This window comes from Caloenas nicobarica, chromosome Z, assembly GCF_036013445.1.
Source record: "Caloenas nicobarica isolate bCalNic1 chromosome Z, bCalNic1.hap1, whole genome shotgun sequence".
Lineage (NCBI taxonomy): Eukaryota > Metazoa > Chordata > Aves > Columbiformes > Columbidae > Caloenas > Caloenas nicobarica.
The window spans coordinates 99,448,012-99,469,255 of NC_088284.1; the positions used below are offsets into that span (position 1 = coordinate 99,448,012).

Genomic DNA, 21,244 nt, shown 5'->3' on the forward strand with positions numbered 1-21,244 from the left:
TGGCATTTTGGTTGCCTTAATTTTGCACTTCGAGATCAAGGTAAACGAACATCACGAGTCCATCACCAAATGGACCATGACAACACCTGTGCAGTGTTTCAAGCAAAAAGTCTTCCCATTACCTTAAGGAATAGACTTAATTTCTCATCTCTAAAATTAAAAAAAAAAAAAGACAAAAACCCAAACAACCAAACAAAAAACCCCAACAAAACACTTTACCTGATATAATACATACTAGTCTTGCATTTACCTTTCCCACCTCCATCACAGTGGCTGCTCACCAACACCCTATTTCAGCTGGTACATTCCAAGACGTTACTATTTACTCTTGGGCTTCTAGATCCTATCACAATTTCTTGCTACTAATCTCCAAAATCCTGAGTTCTGTGTTACCAACCAAAGCCTTGACACTATTACTGTTCTATAACACGGCAGGTCATGGCACATATATTTTGCATACTGGTCCTGTGAATAATCTACTAAACTACCAAGAGAAGGCCTTTAAGAATAGTAGCAGAAGTCAAACAAATGAAGACATAAATCTGGACTGAAGAAGTCACAGAGCAACATATTGGAGGGAATAACCCCACTAAAAAGCCCCAATGGACATGCCAGAAGACTTTACATTATGACTTGAAACAAATGTGTCCACTAACACCAGCTACAGAAGAAAAGCCTCCCTAAGTAAGCCGGGGATTTCCATAACATAAAATTTCAAAAGACGTTAAAATAAGTTAACTTTTAAGAAGGCAGGCTACTACCCACAATTCTAGGAAAAAAAAAAATCACCACTGAAAGATGAGCTGCCTATAAAATAAAACTACATCATCTCCTACCATGGCATGCAGCACACAGCACTCACATCTCTTCTCTTGCTATTATAGAAAGCAAATCAGATATCAGCACTGCAACTGTCAAGAGTCTTACTAATTTCCCTATTATTCAGATTGAACTCATCTGAATGCTCTAGCCAGTACTGCTTACCAACAAAAACCAGAAACAAGGACTAGTGATATAGGAGAAAGCCATTATACATGATTTTAAAAGAAGAAAAACCACACCTCTTACAGAGACCCTGTTCCACACCGCTCTGGGCAGTTAGGAAGCTTCAAATGCTAAATAAAAGTAAATAAAACCAGGAAGGTGGAAGTTATCAAATTATACCTTAGCACCTGCTGTCACACCTGTAACATGAGCCTTAGTTTACAGCAGCACACTGAACACACTGTTTTACTAAAAATGTCAAAGACTGCTCTCATTTTAAAACCCCTTAATCTTGCAGCACCATATGTGAGGAAAAAACAAAGACAAATCCAGAGGAAGTTTAGTTTTCCCATCATCTGTGGAAGAGGTATTCAGTTGTTCATGCTCAGGGCTAGATTAAGCCATGCTGACATCCAAATTGTTTGTTCATTTGTCCCTAATGAAAGTTTACCCTTTAGAGAATCTGACTCGTAAGAAAGCAAGTTATTTCTTTGCCCTTACAAATTCTACAGGCTCCTTAGTAAAGTGTGCAAAGGCTGTGTGCCTCCCATGCCTGTAATGGATGAAACATGACCAGTAACAGCCTAAGTGATTCATAAAGTAGGAAAGATATCTTAAAAGAGTAGAATTAGAAAGTAACAGAAGAAAAAAATGGATGCGGAATATGAGATTTCATGAAGGAGAGAGTTTGATTTACATTTCACACAAAAATAATTTTTTTACACCTATGCCAACTAATTTTTTTTTTATTTCAAGCACTGCCTGACAGGTCAGGAATATTCTTTAATATAAATAATAGATTAAGACAATAGCAATGTGGCTCCAGCCAAAGCAGGAGACTAAAACATATGCCCTTCAGAGACAAAAGCAAGCATAGACTGTGCCCTAAAGAGCTTACAGTCTGTGTTTACTGGTGTACATTGGATGAGGTGGAATTTACCTATTGGACTTAGAGAGTGCTGACTTTATTATTTAATCCATAAAAATAATTTTCTGAAGTTTCGAAGTAATTATTAACAATGATTCTTGAAAACAGACATGAGCATACAGCAATATTTTAAAAGTTCAACATAAAGATACTGGATTTAATAAATTGTGTGACAGTACTGTTTTATAGATTCGGAACCTAGAGATATAGCTGCTTGATTCATTGCTTGTTACAATCCATCAAAGTTGCTTGGTTTATCATAGCCCTTTGTTGTCTTCAAGAGGTTTAGTAAAAAGTTTTTTCCACCACTTTGCATGGCTTTTCAAACACTGACAGGCACTCAGCTGAAAAAATCCATGGTAGTGCCTCTTTTTGTGTCCTTTAAGTCTTGCTGGACTTGTCTTACTTCCATGCTGCAGGTAAGGCAATAACTCAAAAAGTACTGAAGTTTTCACTAAGTAAATCACTTGAGAATTACTCTATTATAATTGCATGTGGGAACAATCGAAAGAAAATTTAAGTCAGAAGGCATTTAAAATAAATAAATAAAATCTATGTTCCTGTAATGAGTTTCCTCAGCTGCAGACGCAGAGCACCATTTTCCAAAAGACCTTAAATTCCTCTTTATACCATGCTCTTGCCAAGGCCCCATCTGGAATAGGTGAGCTCTCTTCACTCTTGACGACCACAGAAGGTCATCAATCCAAACCTACAGGCATGGAAGGCTGGCTTGTTTCTCTGTTTAGGCTAAATCACAAAGTGACAGAGATCTGTCTCACCAGCACAGATCACGAGGTGACAGAAACCTGTAAACATCTCTATGGTAGTAGAGTTGCAGTGTCAACAAGAGCATTATTGTACCATCAACTCTGAGGCTACGAAGTCCATGTTCTACCATTTCTGATCCTATACATAAATGAGAAAAGAATTAAACCTTTGCAGCTTCACTTTTGTATTTTAAAAAGCCATTCATTACCAGTCCTGCAAAAGATGAGCAGAAAACCGGGAACTTAAAGAGCCAAAAGAACAAAACTGACAGCGATATTAAAAGTATATCAAGAAACGAAGACTGGACATTAAAATGATAGCCATGGAAACTGCCATAAGGCACACAGACTACAGCAGGATTCTGAAATCAACAGCATTCTAGGGAAATGCTGGGATTGTCCAGAGGAGACTAATTAAAAGATCTGATCAATAGTTGTCACATCCCTGTATGAAACAAAATATTGAAGAAATAAATGAGTAACTCCTATACCCACTTTTTGCTTTTTGACAACATAATTGCTGGACTTAGTGCAAAACATTGAAAAGTGTTATATTACCCAAACAAAAAATAATATGAACATGAAAAAAAAACCCCATCAATTTCTACTTCATATGCTGCAAAATGATTTTTCAGTTACTCACATTTAGACTGACACATACCCAAATTGAGGACCTTTTTAAAGTAGTAATCCAGCACACACTGAAAAAACTACAACAGTCATGATTCAGAAATTAGACTGCAGCTCTACTGACGTTTCTATTTCGGTAGTTTGCACTTAAAACAGCTTCAAATTGTGTTTAATTTCTCGTCCTGCTGGCTTTTTCAAGGTGAGGAAACAGAGTACGCGATATGCACACAGTATAGGAAGATGATCTTACGTACGAAGCCATGAGAGATTTGAGCCACATGTCTAGTTTCCAGGACTGTTATGAATCTCTTTAATGATCCTAGGTAAATTACTTCATCTCGTTAAGCCTCAGTTCTCAGTTGTAGAGTTGTGAAGACAAACCATTTAATGGTGTTAGCTATTCAGACCCCAGAATCGAATGTTTAAATAAAAACAAATCAAATAACCAACACACAAGTCAGTTAAAGCACTACTGGTAATGAACAGGCCAGACTGACACCCAGGCCTAGGAACCAAGAAAGTGGAAGTTAGGGGACCAAGTTGTCTGTTGTTCATTACTTCTCAAGCAGGTCCGTCTATGAATCAAGTTTAGCATAGTAACGTTACTGAGTGAAGGTTCCAAGAAAAAGATACATTCAGACTTGTAATGAACATAAAACCCTAAAGAAGCTGCTACCTTGTCAATCAGATGTAGGCTGACACAGCCAAAAATAACAAGAGTTCCAGTAGAGCAAAGAGCACGCACCTACTGTACCAACTCCTGAAGATGTCAAAAAAAATCCTCTGTGTATAGAGTGGGCGAACAGCAAACAAAAACTTGAACAGGTTTCCTTTTCTCTCATGTATTTCTGAACAACCAAGTAAGAGTAAGACTGGTAGAGTCAGTTGCTTGTGAACCAAGACAGTCAGTCTTACCTGCCCCAAAAAAGCCAGCACCAAAAAGCAATAAAACAACAACGCGAACTACCTTCCCTCAGTACTACAGGCTTTGCAGGTATGTATTCTCATGCTACTACTGCATGCAACTCTGTAACTCTGATATTGACAATAATATTTAAAGTATCGAGCTTCGTTAGCCAAGGTGCAACACAACAAAAAGGCACAGCAAGCAGCAATGCTGTGCTGGTGGAACTCCCTCCATCAAATGTCAGAGAAGGCAGCAAGTCATGAGATTTTATGCTTTAGACCGGTTCAATATTTATGAACATCCCAGAATTTGTGATCAGCAGTTCAACTAGACTTAGTTGTATTTCTTGCTGTGCATTTATAATCTTGGCTTTATTCCATGTTGCTTGCATTGCACACAGCCAAGGTGTCCATATTGTGCTACGTTACCTTGCTTTTATTGAGCGTACTTGGTCTTCTGTCTGTGGGCAACTAACTCGATTTGTGACAAACAGAAGTTTCAGCAACCAGTTTAAACTCCTCATCAGACTTTTGGCATGGGTTGCAAAAAGCCTGCCAGCAAATTATGGCCACAAACAGCAGCTGTTTTCACCAGAGAAACGCATTCTTCAGCGAGATCCCTCTCCTGCTACACCATAGACGTAGCCAATATACAGCAGCTTTTCAGCCACCTCTACAGGGTAGTTCCCTCACGGGAGAGGGCATACCCTGTAAGAGGTGTACCAGTGGTATGCATTTACTAGAGGAATGACTCCAAAATACACAGTGCGGCAATCTGCTCAAGAACTTGGTATAGGCTTATTTCAAATAAGAGACGACTTTGTCCTTTCTGGCCAGGCAAGCAAGACATGGAATAAAAAGGGCAGGAGCAATTGCTGCCGTTCATACACAGCAGCTGACCGAGGAGAAGTTGTGTGTTTTTCAACTTTTCTAAGCCTTTTTTTTTCTGAAAAATAAATGAAACATCTGCCTCTGAAGACACAGCCTATTTTCTTACCCCACATGCTCTACTGCTGTCTCTCAGGCCTCCCCCTAAGCAAACTTGCCTGGATTACCAAAGAGAGGGACAGCCAGACTGATTGCTCTGATCAGGAAATAAAACTGTTAAGGCTGGGGTCACAATTTGCAGAGCACAAATATTTCCTTACTTGCACGCACATATTTAAAAAATACTGCCAAACTGAGTTATGATTGATTGCGGTTCTCCACATGACAGGAACATTTAGTTGAGTTAACCTGATTTTGCTGATTTGCTTTTCCTCTTTATATCTTCTCTTTGCCCCCTAAATTATTCTAGTTTGTGCATTAATCCCATGCAGAATCTCTCTCATTGCGCCACCCAGACACCCATATTTGCCTGAAAGTTTCATCTTGCCTCAACTGGAGTCTTTCTCTTGGGAACACACAGTCTGTTATACTGCAGTTCATTACCTTCAAAAAGAGACAAAAAGACACCTCAGGACTTAAACAGTCCATTGATGTTCTGTTGTGACCTTTATTTAAACAGCCGATTTGGCTAAGATGGCCTAAACAGACAGGGAACAAACAAGAAAGATTCAGTGTATGACAATAACAAAACAAAAATTCCATCCCAGATCATGGTAAGAGCTCCAAGCAGCATTTCTGCTTTACATGGGAGTGTTTTAATTGTGCCGCTGGAAATTAAAATTCTATAAACTGGCATTTTTCTTAGAACAGCAGCCCCCTTTATCACATTTGGGCACTGTTTCTCGAAGAGCTTACCATATGACCAAGTCAGCAAAAGCATGGGAATAGCGTAAAACTGAAGCACAGAGCAAGTCACTTGCCTAGTGGCGCAGGTGAGCCTGTGGCAGGGCCAAGAACCAAACACAAGCTTCCTTAAGTATCAGTGCATTGCCTAAGCAAGGATGAGGATGAACATTTGTGCAGAACTACTTCCCCAAGCACTGTGTGGACAACGGCTATCGCACATTGTATCAAAAATTGTATGAACAAATACAACCTTGTAATTAACCTGCCAGAAAGCTAACACTGACTAACAAGCAGCCAGTGCCCAGCCTGGATCGGCTCCAGCCTTCCCAGCTGTCAATCCTAGCCATCTAGAGTCTTTGTTTGAGTTTCCCCATGAGGTAACCTTTCCAAAATTCAACTCTTCTGAAGATCAGGAAACTCAGCTACCCACAATATCATTACATGGGACAGGTCTTAAATTGCAATGAAAAAAAAAAAAATCATCAACAAATGTCTTCCAGTCAAGTTCAATAAAAGACAGTAATACCTTAATTTTCTGGTGAATATGCCTCAGTGAATCTGCTGTACCCATGTCCATGTTGTCACTGATGCACACAAAATCCAGCTTCATTTTTGTGTCCAAGTTTAACATCTTTTGGATTTCCTTCCTTGTAATCACAATGACCTCTAGGACAGAGGAAAGTGGGATGAAATCAAGCAAAAAAATATACCATCTTAATCACAAACAGAATACATTCACTTTTTATTTAGAAAGTCTGATAGAACTTTTAAAATCCTTGAGTAACATGACTTGGTTCTACAACAAAGAAAACCCTTTTGGCAACAGTGACTTTTGCAAAAGAGAAACTCCTCCTGAATGTGAAAATAATCTCTCTTTCTTTGTGTGGGTGGGGGGCTGTTATGAAAGGGACAAGTGCATGCTAGTGTCATGAGTCAGAAAGACAGAACAGAAATGTCATCTGTCTTCAGTGAGTGACCTAAACCAGACCAATGAGACCCTGCATTAATGTCACCAACACTTCAGAGTTTTGTCTTTTGCCCACTGATCCTGCATCATCCTCTGTGGACAACACCCCCAACTACAGTGGTTAAAATATTTCTCAGCACCAGTTTGGCAAGAGAGTGGAGCAACAAACTCATTCCATCTACAAAAGAAAAAAGGTAAATGTATATTTGCAGGATGTCATCAGTGGCATGAAAGCATATTTTCCAAAATTAACAATGTGAGAACAGAAGCTCTGCAAAGACAAGACTGAGAAAACAAAACAGCAAGAAACCTTTCGCCCTAGCCACAAGAACTGGAAGGAAAAGCAGGAGTCAAACCCTGAAATTAAAATATGTCACCCTGCAAAAAAACCCCAACACCATAACATTGCAACACCACGTGCAATTTTAACAGAGAAGTGTGGGAAATAACACAGCCCTCGGCCTAGGAAACTCCTGTGGTAGGATGAAAACATGCTAATAATAAATCTGTATCAATCAAAACTGAACTCATCCCAAATAAAGAGGAAGGAACTGTAAACATGAGAATCATGTGGCAGTTTGGTACCAAAGATACTGGAGGGCTCCCCTCCCACTCCCATACTGGATGCCAACTTGGATTCAAACCAAGCTAAAGAAACTAGAGAAAGAGATTGAAAGCACATCTTAAATTGGGGAAAGTGACCAATAGAGAAGGAATTGGTGTCAGGTGGAAGTCATAAGCCCACACTTCAGCATAAACCTGGTGAGCTGGCCAAACGTCTCCTAATATTTATTAGTAGAGATGAAGCATTTGCAGTTGGAACAGAAGGGACGCAGTGAATCAGACTGTGGAACACCTACTTACTAATATGAGTAAGTATAAGGAACTAAAGCCTCATGTAATACTTACAATTAGCATCCAAGGAGAGAATTCATGCCACCGAAGTATTAACACAGAAACATACAGATTGGTCAGGGGGCAGAAGCAAGAGAAGGGCAGGAAGGTGGCAGTTTCCTTACTGAAGTTGCATATACAACCCTGTACATCCAAATTTTCATAGGGGGTAGATGAGCTGAAGAGCTGCATGTGAGAAATTAGAAAGATCTGACCATAACACCATCTACTAGCAGTCAAGAGCATCAAGTGGAAATGGTTATTTCTGAATAGTTATAAAGAGTCAAACAATGCACAAGACTGGTTACAGACAAGCTTTTAGCTACCCCTATATCCACATCACAGAATAAAAGCATGATCCTAGCAAAAAAAAGACAGAAGAACAGTCAAAGAAAGTAGACATTCAGAAGGCAGACTTCAACTAACAACAGGCTAAAAGCAATTCCAAGGCAAAAAAAGTTCTTAAGGGTTTCTTCATTAAACAAAATAGAGGCAAAGTCTTGAGTTTGCTCTTTCTTTTGTTCCTTCACACTGAAACAGTATGAGGTTGACATGAATAACCATGAGCTGATCTTTACATCTCTACAGAAAAAATAAGTAGTCAGGAAAAAGGCCATATTCTTGAGATGGAGTATAGAATAATCACACAGTCACACAGGAGAAAGAAAAACAGAGAAGAAGGAAGACAGAGGACAAGTACAAACATGAAAAAACAGAGCCAAGTAAGATGCCAGAAAAAAGTTCTATAAGTAGTAGGTGGAACACCATGGAAAAGTTTGGTTCACCACTCAAAAGGTAAACAAAAACCTAATCCCAGAAAATAGTAAAGAACCTCACCATGTACTAAATACCACTTGAACCCTCCCATGAAACAAGACCCACGGGTGAGCAGGGTGAGCACTACAGGTCTGCCACTTCCCCCTGCAATGTTCTGTCCAAAACCCAGCACCTGGCTCCACGCTGCAATGACAAGTACTACATGCCTCAGACAAAGTAAGTAACGCCGAACTTCAGGCCGGCCTGAAACAACAAACCAATAGATGCCCCAAGAGACCCGACACACTTCTCACACTACTCTCATTAATGATTCAGAAAAACAAATGAATGAGGGACTCACAGTTAACAACATTGGGGAAGACACCAAAGTTGGGAAAAGCACAAAGACAGGAAAAGCACTGGTGAGGGGAGAAGAGGTCACTGGCACCGGAGCCGCAGCCTGGAGTTAAAGAAAGGATGTGACACAGGCCAACAGCACAGCTCCAGTGTAGAGATGTCCTGCTACGGCACCCACTCCTATCAACAGGGCACCTGCGACAAGGCATTAGAACAAGAAGGGGCGACAAACGGGAGTGGTGACGGTGACCACGGGAAGCCCGCAGAGGCCAGGATGAGCATGTCGTCCCCACTCCCGCCCCAGGACACCGCCGGGCCTCACCTTCGAAGCCGGCGCGCTCCAGGAGGTTCAGCGGGTACCAGAGCAGGGGCCGGTTACCCACCGGGAGCAGCGGCTTCGGGATGCTGGAGGTCAGGTCCGTCATACGGGAACCGCCTCCCGCTGCCATCACCACGGCCTGGAACTCCATGCTGCAGAGGGAGTACAGGGGCAAGGCCTCGCTCAACCACGGCAGAACCGGGCAGGCCCGGACCAGGCCAAGCCGAGCCGGGCTAAGACCGGCTCAGCTCAGCTTCGCCCAACTTCAGCTGCCAGCGCTTCTCAGAGGCGTGCCTCGGCTCCCCGCCTCCCCCGCGCCCCTCACAGCCCGTGGAGAGCCGCCGGGCCCCCCCCGCCTCGCCGTTACCTCCGCTCTGGCGGCCACCGGTTCCCAGCGCCTCACTGACAGGACAGCAATGGCGGCGCCGGCGCGCAGTACGCATGCGCGCGGAGAACCGAGCGGGTCGATCGCGGGGCAGAGCGCCGATAGGCTCGATTCCCCTCTTCGCCTCGCTGCGACCGGCTCCTACCGGCCAGTGCAGCGAGAGGAAAGCCGAAGGAAGGATCCTGGGCTGCGGAGCGCCGAGTCATGGATCTCTGCCCGGCCGCGGGAGGGGCTCGGCGGCACAGCGCCCCCAGGCGGCCGGAGGAGGCGCTGCAGGCAGGGGGCAGAGCAGGCTGTGGGGTGCATTGGGGGCAGCTTGCCGGGTACACGGCGGGGGGACAGCCTGTGGGGTGCATCGGGGGGCAGCTTGCAGCCATGTTCCCTATGCACACCATGCCCACGGAGGGCACAGCACCCACAGTCCCTGTGTGCACGCCCTGCTTGCCGCCCTGCAGCACCCCATGCTGGCGTGGCACCCAGCAGGTAGCTCCATGCTGGCCCACACGGCTGCAGCACTAGCCACATATGCTCCAGTCCCAGTCCTCGAGAAGCACAGACACAAACAGGACCTGGGCTAGGATGGCAGGATCCCGCCCTGCAGCTTTATTGAATCCAGGGTCCCTGGAGTGGGCAGCTCCCGTGGCACGAGGCACCTGGGGGCCTCATTCATCCCAAGGGTTCCTGTCGGTGTCGATGGTCACGCAGTTGTACACGGCGAACCGCAGCAGCTCCTCGCAGACTTTGGGCCTGATGAGGGGACACTGGGTCACAGGCGTGACGGGCACCGGGAGCTACACGCTTCCCTTCCCACGCCCACCTGGATGTCCCCTGGGGCAGGACCTGGGGAAACTGGGACGAGACCCCGAGGCCGGCCCCGGGGAAGGGGGAACGTCCCTGTCCCGTCCCCAGCTCAACTCACGAGGAATAGTTGGGCAAGAAGAAGGCACAGGAGCATGTGGAGGCGTGTGGCATCAGGTCCAATGCGTGCAAGCTTAGGACAAAGGAGAGAGAGTCAGACCCCGGCACCACACAGGGACCCCAGCCTGGGCAGGACAGACTCACTTTGTCCTTTCAGGGAAGACAGTGATCTGAACCGGGAGGCGGCTCTGGCCAGTGACAAACTTGAGGAAGCGGCTGAGATCCTCTGAGGGGAAGGACAAGGTTCAGGTCTCAGGGACAGGGACAAGACCACCCCAGTCACTGCTGTCATGGCAAGGTCTGCCCTTGCAGAAGGAGCCTGGGAGCACAGGGCAAAGCTAAGAGATGCTCTCAGTAGCCCAGGAAGGGTCAGGCAGGATGACCCCAGCCGAATCCCAGGGAAGCGCCAGTGAGCATCACCGGGGTGCAGGGCAGTGGGTACCCTGTCCCCTGGCCCACCCCACTGCACATGAAGAGTAGGGAAAGGCTTGGGGTCATTTACCACTGGTGAAGTTGTTGAGTGCCTCCAAGAAGGTCTGGACACGGGTGTCATCAGAGGGAAAGTCCTCAAACCTGACTGCAATGAGGAACACACAAAAGCTTAGAACTTCCCAGCAAAGCAAATTAACACAGGACACATCCCTCCTGCCCTTCTGTGAGAGCTCAGAGCTGAGGCAGGAGAGGAGACCCTCTACTCTCCATGAACCCCCAGAACCCCGAGAGGGGCCAGCACCCTGCACAAAGGTGGGTGGAGAAATGGGGGTCCTGGTTTGCAGGGTGCCCGCTCACCTCTGCCCACAGAGGCCAAGGACCAGGGAGACCAGAGTGGGGACCAGTGGGGTTTGCAACTGAACCTAAAGCATCCCTATCCAGGGTCCCTCTGGCTCACACACCCCCAGGCTCCTGGGCACCCCACAACCATGACTCAGTATGGGGCAGAATGCATGCACAGAATGAACATCATCAAGGGTGCCTCCTGCCCATGCAGAGGGCTGGGAGCAGCTTTGGGCTGGTCCTGGCACTTACTGAACTTCCGCAGTTCAGCCACTGTGATCTCGGGGTGCCCACAGATCTTCTTCTCCAGCTGCTGCCAGGTGAGCAGGTCTAGCACAGGCTGCGGCACCACTTGGAGCAGCCCAGCACGTATGGCTGCAATCTGGGGAGGAGACAGCAGGGGTCCCACATCACTGCGGTGGGTTTGAGCCCAGGGCAACCAGTCAGGGAACTTGGGACAGGGACTGTTGGACCCCAAAGGGGATCCCTGGGGCTCATGGACATCCTGAGCACAGGATGCATGGAGGAATGGCCTAGCTGGAGCTCGTATTTGGGACACGTTTTTGCAGCCACCAACCCACAGGTACTAGGAGGGCTTGCCACAGGAGCAGGGTCCCCTTGGAGGCAGTGCAGTTACCTGTTCCTTGCTCTCCTCCAGCCGAGCCCTCTGCACCAGGCGGATGAACTCCTTGCGGTCCTCGTAGCGCACCACGGTGCTGCTGCCATTGGGGATCAGCTCCACCGTGCGCTCGTCGCTCAGCACGGTTGTGTAGGTCAGTTCTCTGCCGAACATGAACTCAAAGGCTTCCCTGTCCGCTCCCTCCAGCACCTCCAGCAGCTTTACCTGCAACCCCAACAAGCAAACACCATCACGGCAGAGCCGGAGCAGCCATGGGAGAGCACGGCACAGCCCTGCCAGCCCCTGGCCACGCTCACCAGCTCCAAGTCCACAGAAGCGAAGTCCTTGCTCCAGGTGACCTCCTCCCCTGCCAGCTGCTTCCACACCAGCGCTGGCAGAGACAGCACCTGCCAGAGGGAGCAGAGATGCCTGTCCTCCCCGTGCCTCTCCTTCACCAGAGGGCAGCCTCTCTGCCCAAAACATGGTGGTTCCCACTGAGCCCCCTCACTGGCCAGGAAGGCTCTGTCAAGCTCACCAGAAGCTCCTTGCTCCTCAGGGCTGCTCCCATCAACTGCCCAATCCACTCGTATTTGGGGAAGTCCTTGCAGGAGGGGTTGGGGACGTACATGCCCCTGGTGTCACTGCTGCTGTTACCCTGCGGGACAGAGGCTTAGTACCCATGGCCACAGATGCAACCAGCCCAGCATGGTCACCCCCTGCAGCCTCCCTCTTCAACACCCTTCGGCCGGCCTCTCCTGTCCTTTACACCCCTCCAGAAGATCTTCACCACCCAGGTACAAGCACAGCCTTCCCAGCCAATAGCCCTGCAAGCGTTAAGAGAAAACTAACACCCAAAAAGCCCCTAGGCTCTGCTGTATGCCCCCCTAGAGCTGTGACAGGCACACAGTGGGGTGCCAAACCTGGTTGGATGTGCGCACGAAGAAGGGCAGGGGCAGAGGGACATTGTCCAAGCTGGGACACAGCTCCTCCGATATGTCTGACAGGCTGTCCCGAAAACCGCCGCCTGCAATGGTGGCAAAGGCTGGTTAATACCTGACATGTCTGGGACCAGATGCTGAGCTGCAGGATCCAGCCAAGTCACTCCCTCTCTGTGGGAGCACAGAAGAGATGCAGAGATCACCCCAAGTGTGCAGAGCGGGACTGCCTCCCACAGAGCAGCTGGGACAGCATCTGCACCCCACTGCAGCAGGCAGCCCACTGAGCTGCACCCCAACACAAGAAAGCCCAGGGGAGATGCCTGGGGCAGGAGGGGAGAGCTCTCACCATTGTCCATGATCCCCTCCGTGACAAAATTGCACGCCCACCACTGGTTGTAGCTCAGGGGCCACCTGAAAGGAAGCGATAGCCCCATGTACATCCCTCCTCCGAGAGAGCCAGCAGCACCTGGCATGCCCTGGCAGCCCACTCCAGGGAGGTGACACCCCACAAATGTGATGCTAAAGACCTACCTGTAGTCCAGGAGCTGATTGTTCTTGGGAGATCTGAGGCCTTCATACAGCTGGAGAGGAGCAGAGCAGAAAGGGGATAAGACGCAGCAGGGGCAAGCGATGCTGCCTTGGCAGGTACCCGGCATGGGGCGAAGTGTGGCCATACCTGGGTGAACACGGCGTTCCTGCAGCTGGGGTCCAGCGCAGGCTTGGCGCGGTGCTCCCGGGCCAGGTGCCGGTTGATGCACAGCCTCGGTGGGGCGTTAGGGGGGGTGGTCTCCGAGGACTGGAGACAATGGGCAATGAGGGCTGGGCTCTGCTTGGACAGCAGCAGGAACGGCTTCATGCTCTAGCAAGGGATGAGCAGGGATGATCAGAGGCCTGATCCTGCCACCATGTGCCCAGTTTCCCCTTCCCCAAGCACAGCCCCCAGTGTCACAGGGGATGCTCAGCTCCTCCAGCTCTCTGGTAATGCCCAGCATGGCAGCTCTCAGCAAGAGCCCTGGGCTGGTCTGTCCCCATCAGTTCAAAGGGGACATGCCACCGGCCCTGGGATAACCAGCCTGGCCTGTGACAAGATGCTCCTACTGACACCATCCCAGGGGATACCGGCAAACACTCACCCTGAATGCATTGAAGGTGCTGGTGCTATCCTCAGGGAAGGGGATCACGTAACACAGGACACTGTCCAGGAGCTGGACGAACCTGGAGAAAGGAGAGGAGCAGTGTGAGGATGCAAGTGGGTTGGTGGACATGCAGAACTCAATACATCCGTAGCATTTGACTGCAGACAGCCCCAGGCACACACTGAGCCTGGGCACCATGCTCCCTGCTCGTGGGTCTCCTCCAGGCCATGGAGAGACACCAGCACACCAAGGGGAGCATCCAACCAGCACCCTCTGACCAAGCTCTTTATTTTGTTCCCCCCAAGAAAAAGCTGCAAATAAGGGCAGCCCAGCCCATGCCGCAGCACTGCAGCTGAATTGCTGCACAGGGTCTCTCTGTGGAGCCAGTGCTGACCCCAGCCCAGGGCTGCAAGCAGTGGGGGACTCCGCATGATGCAGGTCACTCTTACCCCATGCTGCCACCATGCTCCCCAGACATTGGAAGCAGCCATGTTCGGATGGGGAGCAGCAAGCCCAAGTCCCTGCCGTGCACAGGAAAAGAGCTGGCAGACTTCAAGTAAGACACATGCAACCCCCTGCTAGAGGCCATGGCACGGTACTTCTCGGGGCCTGAGCTTGCCGCAAGGACAGTGCCATCCCCATGCTGTACCTCTGAATGACCACAGCCCGCCAGTACAACACGTCGGCATCCATCCCTTCCAGGAGAGGGTAGCGCACCAGCCGGGCTGGCTGGAACATGTCGGCATTGAGGATCAGGTCCCACTCCCAGAAGGACTTGATTTTAATCCCTTGCAGGCGGACGTTGCACCCTTGGTCTGCCAAGAAAGGACAGAGATGCTGCGTACACGGCAGCTGCTGTGCAGTTGGCACAGCTCAGATGCTGCAACTGGAGGACAAGGAGCCCCCAGTGCCTGCAGCATCCCAAATAGAATCACAGAATCATTTTGGTTGGAAGACACCCTCAAGATCATCAAGTCCAACCACTAAGCTAACTCTGGCACTAAACCACTTCCCTAAGAATCTCATCTATACATCTTTTAAACACCTCCAGGGACGGTGACTCAACTACTTCCCTGAGCAGCCCGTTCCAATGCCTGACAACCTTTTCTGGGAAAAAATTGTTCCTAATATCAAATTTAAACCTCCCCTGGCACAACGTGAGGCCAATTTCCTCTCGTCCTATTGCTTGTTGGGAGAAGAGACCAACACCCTCCATGCTACGACCTCCTTTCAGGTAGCTGTAGAGAGCAATAAGGTGTCCCCTCAGCCTCCTTTTCTCCAGGCTAAACAGCTCATGTTTAAATGAGGCTCATTTGACAGCTCTTCTTTCTCAGTGACAACCAACAGTAAGGCAAGGGGTAATGGGTTCAAGCTGGAACACAAGAGGTTCCACTTAAATTTGAGAAGAAACTTCTTCTCAGTGAGGGTGACGGAACACTGGAACAGGCTGCCCAGGGGGGTTGTGGAGTCTCCTTCTCTGGAGACATTCAAAACCCGCCTGGACGCCTTCCTGTGTAACCTCATCTGGGTGTTCCTGCTCCGGCAGGGGGATTGGACTAGATGATCTTTTGAGGTGCCTTCCAATCCCTAACATTCTGTGATTCTTCCAACAGACCCCAAAAAGCAGCCAGGGCAGCAGGAAAAGCCACAGGTGCTGGTAATGGCTGCAGCTTTAGGACTGAGCTGGCAGTCCCAGTCCCTCAGCACAGGCTCACCTTGGCACTCCAGGATGCGGATCTCCAGCACCGGGAGGTGAATATTCATGTCACGGAGGATGCAGACATCATCGAATCTGTTCCTGCACACAGCATGGAGGGAGACGGCAGAGCCGTGAAGCACAGACACCGGTGAGGTAGCCACCGAGGTGCAGGCCACTATGGCTCCCCAGCCATGACCTGTGGTGAAAGCCCCCCACCTCACCGGCACTATGGCAGGAGGGGACCGAGGAGAGAGGAGAGGCTGTCGGAGGCACAGAGACATCCTGAAACAGGGGGAAGCCGCATCCAAAGAGACAGAAAAGAGCGTAAATTCAAAGCAGAACAGAAAAGCAAGATTGGCAAGAGCACAGCACTGTTCCTGGTGGGTCCCGGCACACCTCGCACTGGCAGAACCATCTTTCAAGCCAAGCTGGCCACAGAAGGCTGATGTCTTTTGGAGGAAACAGGGATTTGTAGAGATAAACCATTTGGTAAGTGATTCACTTGTATTGCCAAAGCCTTTGGCAAGGTCCCACCAAAGACCTATGGAGAAAAACCACTGCGACTGCCCAGATGCAGAGAGGAGTTGGCTCCTCCCACCAGGAAAACGGCCCCAGCGGTCTTACAGGTGTTTCTTTAAAGACAAATCTCACTGCTCAGCCAAAATAAAAAAAGGCAAACAGGCAAGTGTTGGGGAAGGAGGAGGAAATATTTGCACCCCTCTGTAAACAGCTGCCTGTCTTGAGAGGGATGCTGCACAGACAGAGAGAAGATGGAGAGCTGAAGCACTCCAGGACTTCTCAGCTACAGCACAGCAGAGATGCTCAGAAAGGAGACAGCAGCAGCATGTGCTCCTAGAGGTGAGGAGGAGGAGGAGGAGAAGGATGAAAGACCCCAAAAGTCACCAGGCAGAAGGAAGTCCAGCTGCCGCAGCACAGGTAAGGAGCAGAAGTGAAGATGAAGGTGCCTGGCTGGCACGTGGAGGCAGGGGCCACCATACTTGCAGGGACAGACGTAACCTGCATCCAATGACCCGTGGGGAGCCACTGTCACCACTGGATCACTCAAGACTGACCCCAGGCCTTCCCTTAGCATCTGCTCAGGATGCAGAGAGAACTTGGCTGTTTGACCCAAGCCAGACCCAGGCTGGTCCTCACTCATTACTCACTCACTAATAAGGACAGTTCTCAGGTGCTCCAGCCTGTTTGGTGCCCCGCCATACACAGCCACCCGCCTGGGCATGTAGGAGATCAACTGCTCATTCAGCATCAGCCACAGCTTCCTGGGGATGAGAAGAGCAATAGGCAGCCTTTTTGTCCTGCTCTCAGCTGAGATAATTTTCTTTCTAGTAGCTGTGGTTTGGATTTATTGTGTGAAGAATGCTGATAATACACTGATGTTTTGGTGGTTGTTAGGTAGTTAAGGACTTTTCAGCTTCCCATGCTCTACCAGGTGCACAAGAAGCTGGGAGGCAGCAAAGCCAGGACAGCTGACCCAAGCTGGCCAAAGGGGTATCCCTTACCATATGACATCACGCTCAGTATATAAACTGGAATTGGCCAGGAGGCAAATACTGCTGCTCAGGAACAAATGGGCCACCAGTGTCATGAGCTGTGAGCAATTAATTGCATTGTGCATTGCTTGTTCTGCATATTCTGTACATTCTCTATATTCTGTTGTATATTCTGTATATTATTTCATTTTTTTTCTCTTCCTTTGCTGTCTATTAAACTGTTCTCATCTCAACCCGTAAGTGTTGGGTTTTTTTTTCCTTTCTAATTTTCTTCCCCATCCCACTTGGGCACAGGAGTGAGGAAGTGACTGCATGGTCCTAATTGCAAGCTGAGGTTAAACCAGACAGTTGCCTTCCCTTTCTGAGCTGCCTGGGCATGGAGATGCCCCTGGAGATGTCCTATGGCTGAGGACAAGGCTTCGCCCTCGTGGGGTGCATCTGGCAGCAGCTGTCTCCCACCTCGACCCCAAGCCCTCAGCTACCACCCAGAAAAAGCTGCTTTCAAGAGGAAGATGGTGCTTTGCCCCACACCCTGCCTGTCCTTGGCACAGCTGCCGATGGAAGGGGACACCCCAAGGTCTCACTTGATGATGGTGCCTTTCTTCATGTTGAGCCGCACCCAGTGCCGCCCTGAAAGGCCATTGCTCTCCCAGAAGGTCTCTGTCTGGTTGTCGGTCAGATGGGCTGCACCGAATTCCTCCTGCAAAAGTGCAGTGAGTGGAGGGAGGGAGCTGAGCATCCTTGGGCACGCCATGGCCACCTCTGGGATGGATCCCATAGGACCAGAGGAGGTCAGGACTGAGCCAGTCCCTCAGTTTGCTGGGCTGCAGGTGGATGGTGGCTCCCACAAAGAGCAAGCCAGGCGTGGCCCCAGGCCCCTGCTAGAGCAGTGAAATGCCATCACCATCCCCTGCCCCTCAGACAGCCACTGCTGGCTGCTCCTCCCTGCAGCTGCAATGATGCTCAAGTGTCTCACGCTGATTTTAAGCCATGGAGGATCCCCACTACGCACCACCTGTGAGGAGACCTCGACACTGATGAGGTGGTCCTTGATGCAATCCTCACACTGCAGCTTCTTCTCGCTGTGATCATACAGGAACCGCCCCAGCTCCATGTCGTGCTCATAGCTCCAGCCCGGGGGCACGGACCTGCAGGGGTTCTCCATGTAAACAGGACAGGGAGACCAAGCTGCACCCCAAACCTGCCCACCAGTACTGTGCAGATGCCCCAGCTCAGATCAGCTGCCACATCTCATGGTCACCACATTGGGATGGCACCAGGCAGCTGTCCCTGCTGCAGGCTGATGGTCCAGCTGTATCTCACCACCACCACAATGGGTGTTTATGGCCACCCCAGCCCAGTAGAAATAGCACCATGTGGTTGCTCCAGTGCTCCACAGAGCAAAGGCCACCTTTGCTTGAGCAGCGTCAAATGGTGTTAGTGTAAAAGGCACCTTATGGTACCCATTCTACCCACACCTGACCTTGAAGCCAGCCCTGACCACACAGGCAGGTCCAGGCCTTGTCCATCTGCCTCTCAGGGTGCTGCAGTACTGTTCTAGGAAATACACTCATACCGTAACTTCTGCATCGCAGCCTCATCCTGCTCTACAACTCTGTGCTTCTCTCCCAGGCGTACGGAGTATGTCAGGTCCACCACTTGTTCCCAGCTGGAGCAGCACCGGTGGAGGAGTCACATAATGAAAAATATGGGTCAGTGCTCAGCATGCCTAAGCATTACTCCCTTAGCCTGGAGTGGAGGCGGCAGCAGTAGGGGACCAACGATGGCACCCAGGAGCTGCAAAAACAGCTGCAGAAGGGATGAAACCATCCCTGCACCTGGGCGTAGGCTGGGGCAGAGCATGGGAATCCAGCCCTGCACACGGCCTTCCATCATGAAAATCAAATATGAGCTCTCTCATCACTGCATTACCTCTGTGACATCGCTCAGCCCAGACCCAATTGCATTAGAAATCCCCCAGCATCATCTTTACCCTATACAGATGTTGTCACAAGCAAGCAGGATTAGCCCACGAGGGGGCAGCCCCCTGCCTGCAGGTGGCTCGGCAGGGATGTGTCCCACCTGCACTGGAGGGAGTGAGGGGGGCGGTGCTGGATGTGCCCAAGGGATTTAGGATGGTTGGGTCACACATCTTCTGTAAGTTCCGAACACAGGCACCTCCAGTGCCCACAGCCCGGTCCCTATCTGGGGTGCAGCAGGCTGGGGCCTTACCTGACTGCAGGTTTATAATCAACCCCGAGCATTTGGTGCTGCCACTGGATCTTCTCCATGGACTCAACCGGGACCAACTTATCTCCACTCTCTCCAAACCTCTGTGCCAGGAGCCATCCCTCAGCCAGGTCATGGCAGCTCGGGTACTCCTCCAGCTGCTCCTGAAAAGCACATCTCGGCTTGCCACCGCCGTCAGGACCCGACATCCCCGCGCGGTTCCCGGCTGCAGGGAGGACGCACATCCCGCCGTTACCTTGCTGAGCTTGACCCAGAGCCCGGCGCCGTTGCAGTACTCCTCGCCGGTGGCGCGGAGGCAGCCGCCCTTCCGCACCTCGATGGTGGCCCGGGCCGCCCGCTTGCCGCCCCGCGCCGGCCCCGGGCTGTCCCACACGCTGAGCAGGCTGCGGGCGGCGGCGCTGGCGGCGGCGGGGTCCTTGCAGATCTTGTACTGCACCTCCCGCGGCACGTAGCAGAGCGCGGCGGGCAGCGCCTGGGCGCGGCGGAAGCACTCGCTGCACTGCAGCAGGAACCGCAGCCGGCCCAGCACCTGGTGCGGCGCCTCCCCGCCCGCACGCATCGCGCACCGGGCACCGGCTCCGCGCCGCCCCGGCAGTGCTGCTCCGCTGCGCCCCGGGCACTCCCGGCGCTGCGCTCCCGGTGCGCGCCCCCGGCGGTGCGCGCCCCGGTGTGCGCGCGGTGTCCGTTCGCCTCCAGCGGTGCCACCGCACCCGCACCCGCCTCCGGCCGCGCCCGGCCCGGCCCTCCGGGGCTGCCCCGCCGAGAGCTGCCCCAGCTCCCGGGCTGCCGCTTCCTCCTCGGGCAGGTATTGCTCTGCTCAGGTGCGCTGCTGCCATCGCCCTCCTTGGCCAAGGTGCAAATCTGTTACGCCCACCCTGGTCCCCATCAGTAGCTGACTCGGTTCACCTGCATCCCCTCACCCTGCAGCTTGGGATTCTGCTCCCTCCTGGCCCCAAATGTCCCTATCCCTGCCTGCAGAAAGAGAGGTCCCTGCGGAGGCTACAGGGCACAGGGCTACACCTCTGGCATGGATAGGGAGAAGAGGGGAGTGGGCATCCTGCTAGGGGGAAATCCAGCTCCTGGCTCACTGGGGGATGTACTTCTGCCCCAGGCAGGCTTGCAGTGGACGGGGAGGCTCTGAGCACCCACTGAGGAGTATGACAGGCTTCCCTGCCCAGGAGCAGCTTTATCCCAGCCAGCCATGGCATCCTGGCAGCTGGAGTGAGGCCATGACACCCCAGAATACCGGCAGTGTGTCACCCCACATCGTGTCACACACCATGGCAAGGCGGTGGCAGAGAGCAACTCAGCTCCACCCCACGCTACCTGAATTTCTCCAGGTTGGGCACTAACAGCTGTGTTTAAGGAAGCAGGAAAACAACCAGGCTGGCAGAGCTCAAAGGTCCTCACACCCCTCCTGGCGGGTCAGAGTCCAGCTCCATCCCTGCCTTTAAAGACACAGTGCAAAGTGAGGTCTGACAGCTGTCACCTCAGCAGCGTTATCTAACAGGTGTGCCTGTGCCTCACCACAGGGATGGGGCACCAGCCCCACCAGGAGCAAAGTGCCCCAAACCACAGTGTGAGAGAAATGCAAGTCACCCTATAAAAGTGATTGCAGAGCTGCTGCAAAGGGTTGAACCAGTTAATACTCTGAGCAACGTCCACGACAGTACTTTGTGTGCAAAGGGTACCACAGGACCAATTTCTGCTTCACCTCCAGTTCCCTCTCGTGACACCAGTCTCCCTCGCTGTTAACCAACAGAAGGATGCAG

The 21,244-nt window shown here is 50.7% G+C and overlaps 2 protein-coding genes across 2 annotated transcripts in view; both read right to left on the minus strand.

Annotated features, from left to right (window-relative positions):
- The window catches only part of EIF2B3 (eukaryotic translation initiation factor 2B subunit gamma), a 98,526-nt gene extending 88,855 nt beyond the window's left edge, over positions 1 to 9,671 (minus strand). The window contains exons 1-3 of the mRNA XM_065656805.1: positions 9,610 to 9,671; positions 9,246 to 9,394; positions 6,476 to 6,615 (exon numbers count right to left, since the gene is read on the minus strand). Of these exons, the coding sequence (XP_065512877.1) occupies positions 6,476 to 6,615; positions 9,246 to 9,393 (288 nt within the window). The 5' untranslated portion in view covers position 9,394; positions 9,610 to 9,671. The remainder of the gene's footprint in view (positions 1 to 6,475; positions 6,616 to 9,245; positions 9,395 to 9,609) is intronic.
- A 618-nt stretch (positions 9,672 to 10,289) lies between these two features.
- LOC136001780 (E3 ubiquitin-protein ligase HECTD3-like) lies at positions 10,290 to 20,035 on the minus strand. The gene is made up of 21 exons (XM_065656424.1): positions 19,708 to 20,035; positions 19,455 to 19,615; positions 18,799 to 18,891; positions 18,235 to 18,370; positions 17,807 to 17,922; positions 16,878 to 16,991; positions 15,728 to 15,810; positions 14,662 to 14,827; positions 14,010 to 14,091; positions 13,553 to 13,735; positions 13,408 to 13,457; positions 13,223 to 13,287; positions 12,859 to 12,962; positions 12,474 to 12,593; positions 12,256 to 12,345; positions 11,957 to 12,163; positions 11,572 to 11,701; positions 11,048 to 11,122; positions 10,690 to 10,771; positions 10,547 to 10,618; positions 10,290 to 10,374 (listed from the first exon to the last, which is right to left on the minus strand). The coding sequence occupies exons 1-21, from the start codon at positions 20,029 to 20,031 to the stop codon at positions 10,290 to 10,292; spliced, it is 2,538 nt and encodes an 845-aa protein (XP_065512496.1). The 5' UTR covers positions 20,032 to 20,035.
- Between the last annotated feature and the right edge of the window lie 1,209 nt (positions 20,036 to 21,244).